The sequence below is a fragment of the Myxine glutinosa genome, chromosome 10 (genome assembly GCF_964187855.1).
Source record: "Myxine glutinosa chromosome 10, kmMyxGlut1.1, whole genome shotgun sequence".
Taxonomy (NCBI): Eukaryota; Metazoa; Chordata; class Myxini; order Myxiniformes; family Myxinidae; genus Myxine; species Myxine glutinosa.
Genome location: NC_136270.1, coordinates 56,285,445 through 56,295,618, shown reverse-complemented (window position 1 = coordinate 56,295,618; position 10,174 = coordinate 56,285,445). Strand labels below are relative to the sequence as shown.

Below are 10,174 nucleotides of genomic sequence, written 5' to 3'. Positions count from 1 at the left end.
CCTGGAAGTCCTTGCAGTGTCCATGTGTTTTTTTTTCCCTCTCCCACCCCCCAGCCCCCTTCCCATGCTTCGCCCCTCCCAAAGTCCTCTCCCTCCCACAGATCTCCCAATGTCCCTGCTCTCAAATGTTGTACTTGTGTGCTTCCCCCTCTCTACCCATCTTGTCTACCACTCCCCTTATTATATGTTTTATGTGTCCGTTTGTTTTTGGGTTTTTTTGTGATTAATGTTCGCTCTTACACGAGCGTCGATCTTGTATTAAAAAACAAAAAACAACAACATGCCATCACATTCACGTGACCATTTCGCACCTTTGCATCCTGCCAATGAACCAATTTCAGTGCTAAGAGCAACAAAGGAACCCTGATTCCTAATTAAAAGGGATCAGTTAAAGCATATGGGGTTTAATCATAAACAGCAAAACTGCACACAATACCCAGGAAGAAGGTATGCACTTTCCGAAAGCACAGATTCGCTGCTTTCTCGCTTGGAACAAGTATCATGTCATGTTAGCACCATGCCAGCGTTGAGGAAAAGAGTGAACATTTACAGTCTGTTGAAAAAGAAACTACTACTACTATTACTACTACTACAACCGAGTTGCAATTATTCACACCTTGGGAGGTCACACTGGGAACGTTTTTGGCCCATGTGTCTCAGAAACCTGCTGGCCATGCCTGACGTTCAACTTAAAGTGACAGGAATTTGCAAAAAAAAAAAAAATAAAGTCCAGGATGCCGGCGATAATTCGGCAACTTTGCATGAAAAATACTGGGATATTTTCTGTCCACCGATTAATGCCGGCAGGCGAGGATACCCGGCTTACTGTTCTTCCGAGGGACGGCACATTTTGTGATGCAACAGCCTGTCTGCAAAGCACCATTCTGACTTTTTAGTTGGGCCAGGTATCAAACTCAGCTGAGATGGCTCAAAGGTGAGTGCGATAATTCAACACCAAACTGGTGAAAGAGAAGGTACCAGTCATTTAAATTGCTCTTTGCATAAGCTGATGAACACAAGAGAACAGTCATTCTTCATTAATGCTGTGGCTTCGGTATGTGCCTCCTCTCCTATTCACGCAGAGAGAGGACAAATATCTGGAACATCTTCCGGTGTCCAGGAAGTGCTCACTCTGCATGCTGCTTACCCTGCAGAGAGACAGCAACAGCTATTAGAGAAAGACCTTGATCAAAGGGCAAGTTTTGTTCCACCGAAAGGATGGCAATTATGGCATGCAGTATTTGTGCTCTTATCTTTCACATGTCAATCAGGACAACCAATACACCAATACGCCAATACGCCGATAAACCAATAAATCAATACACCAATAAACCAATAAATCAATAAACCAATACACAAATAAACCAATACATCAATAAACCAATAAATCAATAAACCAATACATCAATAAACCAATACACCAATAAATCAATAAACCAATACACCAATAAACCAATACACCAATACACCAATAAATCAATAAACCAATAAACCAATACACAAATAAACCAATAAATCAATAAACCAATAAACCAATACACAAATAAGCCAATAAATCAATAAACCAATAAATCAAGAAACCAATACACCAATAAACCAACAAGAAGACGTCATGCGGAGCACGATACTTGCAAAATCCGCCCCCCCCCCCCCCTCTCCTCAAGAATTTTTTTTCCATTGATACAGCAAATTGTCCATTTCATCAAGATTTAAATTGACAATTTTGATCAAAGCTCGGGTCAATAGGAAGAAAAGTAATGATTTTTTCAGTTGAAAAATGATGATTTTGGAAGGTTGACCTTGAGTTGACCTTTGACCTCAAAAATAGTTGGTTTCCCAATTTACTGACTCGATATGCAAATGCTGTTCAATTTTCAAGTCAATCGGTTGAGAATTGACAGCTTTTTAGATGAAAATTGCTGATTTAAAAAATTTGACCTTGAGTTGACCTTTTAACTTTTGAACTCAAAAAGAGTAAGTTTCCCAATTGTGTGACTAGATATGCAAATGCTGTTCAATTTTCAAGTCAATCGGTTGAGAATTGACGGCTTTTAAGATGAAAATGTATGATTTTTAAAATTTGACCTTGAGTTGACCTTTGACGTTTTGACCTAAAAAATAGTTCATTTCCCAATTTAGTGACTCGATATACAAATGCTATTCAATTTTCAAGTCAATCGGATATAAAATGGCGATTTTAGAAATTTGACCTCCAGATGATCTTTGACCTCAAAATCAATAGGCTTCTCAATTGGGACGACCTATACAACTTGGTAAAGTTTCGTGACGATCGGTTTAGAATTGTGACCTGTAGGCCGGTGACAGATGAAAAAATCACTCAGAGCGACACTTGGCAAAAGAGAACAAAGCAGAATGGCAGTTAGTAGAGCATCCTTTTGACCTCTTAAATAATTGGTGGTTGAATTCAGTTAGCTGACATGAAAATCCAATTCAAATTTCAAGTCAATCGGATGAAAATTGAGGCTTTTAGAAATTTGAAAAACATGGTTGAACTTTGGCGTATGTTGACCTTTTGGCCAATGCTCATCTCAAAAATAGTTGGTGTTTGAATTCAGTTCACTGATATGTAAATCCCATTCAAATTTCAAGTGAATCGGATGAAAATTGAGGATTTTAGAAATTTGAAATTGTTGTTGACCGTTGGCCTCTGTTGCTCTTTTGGCCTATGGTGATCTCAAAAATAGTTGGTAGTTGAATTCAGTTTGCTGATACGTAAATCCCATTCAAATTTCAAGTCAATCGGATGAAAATTGTGGATTTTAGAAATTTCAAAAAAGTGGCTGACCTTTGGTCTATGTTGACCTTTTGTCCTAAGCTAATCTCAAAAATAGTTGGTGGTTGAATTCAGTAAGCCGATATGCAAATCCTATTCAAATTTCAAGTCAATCAGATGAAAATTGAGAATTTTAGAAATTTGAAAAACATGGTTGAACTTTGGCGTATGTTGACCTTTTGGCCAATGCTCATCTCAAAAATAGTTGGTGTTTGAATTCAGTTCACTGATATGTAAATCCCATTCAAATTTCAAGTGAATCGGATGAAAATTGAGGATTTTAGAAATTTGAAATTGTTGTTGACCGTTGGCCTCTGTTGCTCTTTTGGCCGATGGTGATCTCAAAAATAGTTGGTAGTTGAATTCAGTTTGCTGATACGTAAATCCCATTCAAATTTCAAGTGAATCAGATGAAAATTGAGGATTTTAGAAATTTGAAATTGTTGTTGACTGTTGGCCTCTGTTGCTCATTTGGCCTATGGTGATCTCAAAAATAGTTGGTAGTTGAATTTAGTTTGCTGATACGTAAATCCCATTCAAATTTCAAGTCAATCGGATGAAAATTGAGGATTTTAGAAATTTCAAAAAGTGGCTGACCTTTGGTCTATGTTGACCTTTTGTCCTAAGCTAATCTCAAAATAGTTGGTGGTTGAATTCAGTAAGCCGATATGCAAATCCTATTCAAATTTCAAGTCAATCAGATGAAAATTGAGAATTTTAGAAATTTGAAAAACATGGTTGACCTTTGGCGTATGTTGACCTTTTGGCCAATGCTCATCTCAAAAATAGTTGGTGTTTGAATTCAGTTCACTGATATGTAAATCCCATTCAAATTTCAAGTGAATCGGATGAAAATTGAGGATTTTAGAAATTTGAAATTGTTGTTGACCGTTGGCCTCTGTTGCTCTTTTGGCCTATGGTGATCTCAAAAATAGTTGGTAGTTGAATTCAGTTTGCTGATACGTAAATCCCATTCAAATTTCAAGTGAATCGGATGAAAATTGAGGATTTTAGAAATTTGAAATTGTTGTTGACCGTTGGCCTCTGTTGCTCTTTTGGCCTATGGTGATCTCAAAAATAGTTGGTAGTTGAATTTAGTTTGCTGATACGTAAATCCCATTCAAATTTCAAGTCAATCGGATGAAAATTGTGGATTTTAGAAATTTCAAAAAAGTGGCTGACCTTTGGTCTATGTTGACCTTTTGTCCTAAGCTAATCTCAAAAATAGTTGGTGGTTGAATTCAGTAAGCCGATATGCAAATCCTATTCAAATTTCAAGTCAATCAGATGAAAATTGAGAATTTTAGAAGTTTGAAATGGTTGTTAGCCTATGTTGGCCTATGTTGACCTTTTGGCCTATGTTGATCTCAAAAATAGTTGGTGGTTGAATTCAGTTCGCCGATATGCAAATCCTATTCAAATTTCAAGTCAATCGGATGAAAATTTAGGATTTTAGAAATTTGAAAAACGTGGTTGACCTTTGGCCTATGTTGACCTTTTGACCTTTTGGCCCCAAAAATATAAAGGATTTTGTCGGACCAAGAACTCTACCATTTGGTGACGTTTCGTAAAGATCGGTTTAAAATTGTGACCTGTAGGCAAGTATAAGTGAGCGGACAGACAAACAAACAAACACACACAAACACACAAACAAACAAACACACAAACCGGAGTGATCAACAGACTTGCAAATTATTTTTTTTTTTGCCAAGTAATGAAAAATCACTCATCGAGTGACATTTGGCAAAACAGAACAAAGTAGCATGGCACTCAGTGGAGCATCTTTTTGACCTCAAAAATAATTAGTGGTTGAATTCAGTGACCTGATATGTAAACCGTCTTCAAAGTTTAAGTTAATCAGATGAAAATTGACAATTTTAGAAATTCGGCCTATGTTGACCTTTTGGCCTATGTTGACCTCAAAAATTGTTGGTGGTTGCTTTCAGTAAAGTGATATGAAAATCCTTTTCAAATTTCAAGTCAATTGGATGAAAATTTAGGATTTTAGAAATTTGAAAAAAGTGGTTGACATTTGGCCTATGTTGACCTTTTGGCCAAAGCTAATCTCAACAAGCGTTACGCGATGAGTTGACAAAGTGGAAGACGCAAGGCGGCCATCTTGGATTTTGACGTGGCGACCCAATTTTCAATAGCGTTCTCACTTATGCGTCGATACACCCACACACCAGATTAGAAGTTAGTAGTTCGTTTATTTTTCAAGATATTTCGCTCACAAGGTTCAGACATATACATGGCGGTGGCCATCTTGGATTTTGACGTGGCGACCCAATTTTCAATAGTGTTCTTCCTTATGCGTAGATACACCGACACACCAGATTAGAAGTTAGTAGTTCGTTTATTTTTCAAGATATTTCGCTCACAAGGTTCAGACATATATATGGTGGCGGCCATCTTGGATTTTGACGTGGCGACCCAATTTTCAATAGCCTTCTTCCTTATGCGTAGATACACCGACACACCAGATTAGAAGTTAGTAGTTCGTTTATTTTTCAAGATATTTCGCTCACAAGGTTCAGACATATATATGGTGGCGGCCATCTTGGATTTTGACGTGGCGACCCAATTTTCAATAGCGTTCTTCCTTATGCCTAGGTACACCGACACACCAGATTAGAAGTTGGTAGTTCATTTATTTTTCAAGATATTCCGCTCACAAGGTTCAACGCACGCACACACACATGCACGCACGGACGCACACACGGATGGAGGGGAAAACCATAGTCCCCCTTTCGCTCAGCGGTGCGACGGGGGACAAAAATAGTTGGTGGTTGAATTCAGTTAGCCGATATGCAAATCCTCTTCAAATTTCAAGTCAATCGGATAAAAATTGAGGATTTTAGAAATTTGAAAAAAGTGGTTGACCTTTAGCCTATGTTGAACTTTTGACCCCAAAAATATATAGGATTTTGTCGGACCACGAACTCCACCATTTGGTAAAGTTTCGTGAAGATCGGCTTAAAATTGTTTCCTGTAGGCAAGTATAAGTGAGCGGACAGACAAACAAACACACAAACACACAAACCGGAGTGATCAACATACTTGCTAATTTTTTTTTTTTTTTTTGCCAAGTAACAGACACAACCACAAACGCAACCGACCAATATACTTGAAAAATCTTGGATTTTGCAAGTGAATGAATGAATGATCGTTTTAAGGCCATTTTCCCCGCCAGAGCAGGGGTTAGCCATGTGGGCCCCATGACAATCATGGTTCCCTGTTTGAGGCAATGTTTTTATGGCCGGATGCCCTTCCTGGCGCCAACCCTTAGTCGCCTCTTACGATGCGCAGGGATACGGTGCACCTATTCTAAATCGGGGAACACACCGTGATCATTCATCCCAGTAAGCTGGTACTCAATTTGCCGACCTCGGAAGTATGACAGGCTGAGTCAACCCCCCTGGTGTTAATTTAGCGATCGACCGGGATTCGAACCCAGGATACTAGGATCCCAAGCCGGCACCCTAACCGCTAAGCCAACACCAGGCTTAGGTGTTGCTAATAGTAACATAAGTAAGTAATAAACTTAGCAAGTAATAAACCAATAACAATATATTCTTCTCCACCTGCACTTTTGGTCTTTTACTGTAAACATATTTTTATGCAGATTGTGACAGATAACGTTGACACTGTAACACCTAATACATCTTTCACCCACTGCTTACAACTTTCTTTATTCCTCCGATCCACCTCCACCTATTACCTGTATGGTTAACAAGTATTGCCTCGAAAATCTCCTGTATGGTTAATAAGTATTACCTCTAAAATCACCTGTATGGTGAATAAGTATTGCCTCGAAAATCTCCTGTCTGGTTAATAAGTATTACCTCTAAAATCTCCTGTATGGTGAATAAGTATTACCTCTAAAATCTACTGTATGGTTAATAAGTATTGCCTCTAAAATCTCCTGTATGGTTAATAAGTATTACCTCTAAAATCTCCTGTATGGTTAATAAGTATTACCTCTAAAATCTCCTGTATGGTGAATAAGAATTGCCTCGAAAATCTCCTGTCTGGTTAATAAGTATTACCTCTAAAATCTCCTGTATGGTTAATAAGTATTGCCTCTAAAATCTCCTGTATGGTGAATAAGTATTACCTCTAAAATCTCCTGTATGGTTAATAAGTATTGCCTCGAAAATCTCCTGTCTGGTTAATAAGTATTACCTCTAAAATCTCCTGTATGGTTGATAAGTATTACCTCTAAAATCTCCTGTATGGTTAATAAGTATTGCCTCGAAAATCTCCTGTCTGGTTAATAAGTATTACCTCTAAAATCTCCTGTATGGTTAATAAGTATTACCTCTAAAATCTCCTGTCTGGTTAATAAGTATTGCCTCTAAAATCTCCTGTCTGGTTAATAAGTATTGCCTCGAAAATCTCCTGTCTGGTTAATAAGTATTGCCTCGAAAATCTCCTGTATGGTTAATAAGTATTGCCTCTAATATCTCCTGTATGGTTAATAAGTATTGCCTCGAAAATCTCCTGTATGGTTAATTAGTATTGCCTCGAAAATCTCCTGTCTGGTTAATAAGTATTACCTCTAAAATCTCCTGTATGGTTAATAAGTATTGCCTCGAAAATCTCCTGTCTGGTTAATAAGTATTACCTCTAAAATCTCCTGTATGGTTAATAAGTATTACCTCTAAAATCTCCTGTATGGTGAATAAGTATTACCTCTAAAATCTCCTGTATGGTGAATAAGTATTGCCTCTAAAATCTCCTGTATGGTTAATAAGTATTGCCTCGAAAATCTCCTGTATGGTTTATAAGTATTACCTCTAAAATCTCCTGTATGGTTAATAAGTATTACCTCTAAAATCTCCTGTATGGTTAATAAGTATTACCTCTAAAATCTCCTGTATGGTGAATAAGTATTGCCTCGAAAATCTCCTGTATGGTTAATAAGTATTACCTCTAAAATCTCCTGTATGGTTAATAAGTATTACCTCTAAAATCTCCTGTATGGTTAATAAGTATTACCTCTAAAATCTCCTGTATGGTTAATAAGTATTACCTCTAAAATCTCTTGTATGGTTAATAAGTATTACCTCTAAAATCTCCTGTATGGTTAATAAGTATTGCCTCTAAAATCTCCTGTATGGTTAATAAGTATTACCTCTAAAATCTCATGTATGGTTAATAAGTATTACCTCTAAAATCTCCTGTATGGTTAATAAGTATTACCTCTAAAATCTCCTGTATGGTTAATAAGTATTACCTCTAAAATCTCCTGTATGGTTAATAAGTATTACCTCTAAAATCTCCTGTATGGTTAATAAGTATTGCCTCTAAAATCTCCTGTCTGGTTAATAAGTATTGCCTCTAAAATCTCCTGTATGGTTAATAAGTATTACCTCTAAAATCTCCTGTGTGGTTAATAAGTATTACCTCTAAAATCTCCTGTATGGTTAATAAGTATTTCCTCTAAAATCTCCTGTATGGTTAATAAGTATTACCTCTAAAATCTCCTGTATGGTTAATAAGTATCTCTAAAATCTCCTGTATGGTTAATAAGTATTTCCTCTAAAATCTCCTGTATGGTTAATAAGTATTGCCTCTAAAATCTCCTGTATGGTTAATAAGTATTACCTCTAAAATCTCCTGTATGGTTAATAAGTATTACCTCTAACATCTCCTGTATGGTGAATAAGTATTCCCTCTAAAATCTCCTGTATGGTGAATAAGTATTACCTCTAAAATCTCCTGTATGGTTAATAAGTATTACCTCTAAAATCTCCTGTATGGTTAATAAGTATTACCTCTAAAATCTCCTGTATGGTTAATAAGTATTACCTCTAAAATATCCTGTATGGTTAATAAGTATTGCCTCTAAAATCTCCTGTCTGGTTAATAAGTATTGCCTCTAAAATCTCCTGTATGGTGAATAAGTATTACCTCTAAAATCTCCTGTATGGTTAATAAGTATTACCTCTAAAATCTCCTGTATGGTTAATAAGTATTACCTCTAAAATCTCCTGTATGGTGAATAAGAATTGCCTCGAAAATCTCCTGTCTGGTTAATAAGTATTACCTCTAAAATCTCCTGTATGGTTAATAAGTATTGCCTCTAAAATCTCCTGTCTGGTTAATAAGTATTACCTCTAAAATCTCCTGTATGGTTAATAAGTATTACCTCTAAAATCTCCTGTATGGTTAATAAGTATTACCTCTAAAATCTCCTGTATGGTGAATAAGTATTACCTCTAAAATCTCCTGTATGGTGAATAAGTATTGCCTCTAAAATCTCCTGTATGGTTAATAAGTATTGCCTCTAAAATCTCCTGTATGGTTTATAAGTATTACCTCTAAAATCTCCTGTATGGTTAATAAGTATTACCTCTAAAATCTCCTGTATGGTTAATAAGTATTACCTCTAAAATCTCCTGTATGGTGAATAAGTATTGCCTCGAAAATCTCCTGTATGGTTAATAAGTATTACCTCTAAAATCTCCTGTATGGTTAATAAGTATTACCTCTAAAATCTCCTGTATGGTTAATAAGTATTACCTCTAAAATCTCCTGTATGGTTAATAAGTATTACCTCTAAAATCTCTTGTATGGTTAATAAGTATTACCTCTAAAATCTCCTGTATGGTTAATAAGTATTGCCTCTAAAATCTCCTGTCTGGTTAATAAGTATTGCCTCTAAAATCTCCTGTATGGTTAATAAGTATTACCTCTAAAATCTCCTGTATGGTTAATAAGTATTACCTCTAAAATCTCCTGTATGGTTAATAAGTATTTCCTCTAAAATCTCCTGTATGGTTAATAAGTATTACCTCTAAAATCTCCTGTATGGTTAATAAGTATCTCTAAAATCTCCTGTATGGTTAATAAGTATTACCTCTAAAATCTCCTGTATGGTTAATAAGTATTGCCTCTAAAATCTCCTGTATGGTTTATAAGTATTACCTCTAAGATCTCCTGTATGGTTAATAAGTATTACCTCTAAAATCTCCTGTATGGTTAATAAGTATTGCCTCTAAAATCTCCTGTCTGGTTAATAAGTATTGCCTCTAAAATCTCCTGTATGGTTAATAAGTATTACCTCTAAAATCTCCTGTGTGGTTAATAAGTATTACCTCTAAAATCTCCTGTATGGTTAATAAGTATTTCCTCTAAAATCTCCTGTATGGTTAATAAGTATTACCTCTAAAATCTCCTGTATGGTTAATAAGTATCTCTAAAATCTCCTGTATGGTTAATAAGTATTTCCTCTAAAATATCCTGTATGGTTAATAAGTATTGCCTCTAAAATCTCCTGTATGGTTAATAAGTATTACCTCTAAAATCTCCTGTATGGTTAATAAGTATTACCTCTAAAATCTCCTGTATGGTGAATAAGTATTCCCTCTAAAA

At 36.0% G+C, this 10,174-nt stretch overlaps 1 protein-coding gene across 2 annotated transcripts in view; it reads right to left on the bottom strand.

Moving 5' to 3' along the window:
* Window positions 1–374: 374 nt before the first annotated feature.
* Window positions 375–10,174, bottom strand: part of INSIG1 (insulin induced gene 1) — a 56,276-nt gene continuing 46,476 nt past the window's right edge. For both annotated transcript variants that reach the window (XM_068127769.2, XM_068127768.2), the window contains exon 6: window positions 375–1,148. In XM_068127769.2, the coding sequence (XP_067983870.1) occupies window positions 1,128–1,148 (21 nt within the window). In that variant the 3' untranslated portion in view covers window positions 375–1,127. The remainder of the gene's footprint in view (window positions 1,149–10,174) is intronic.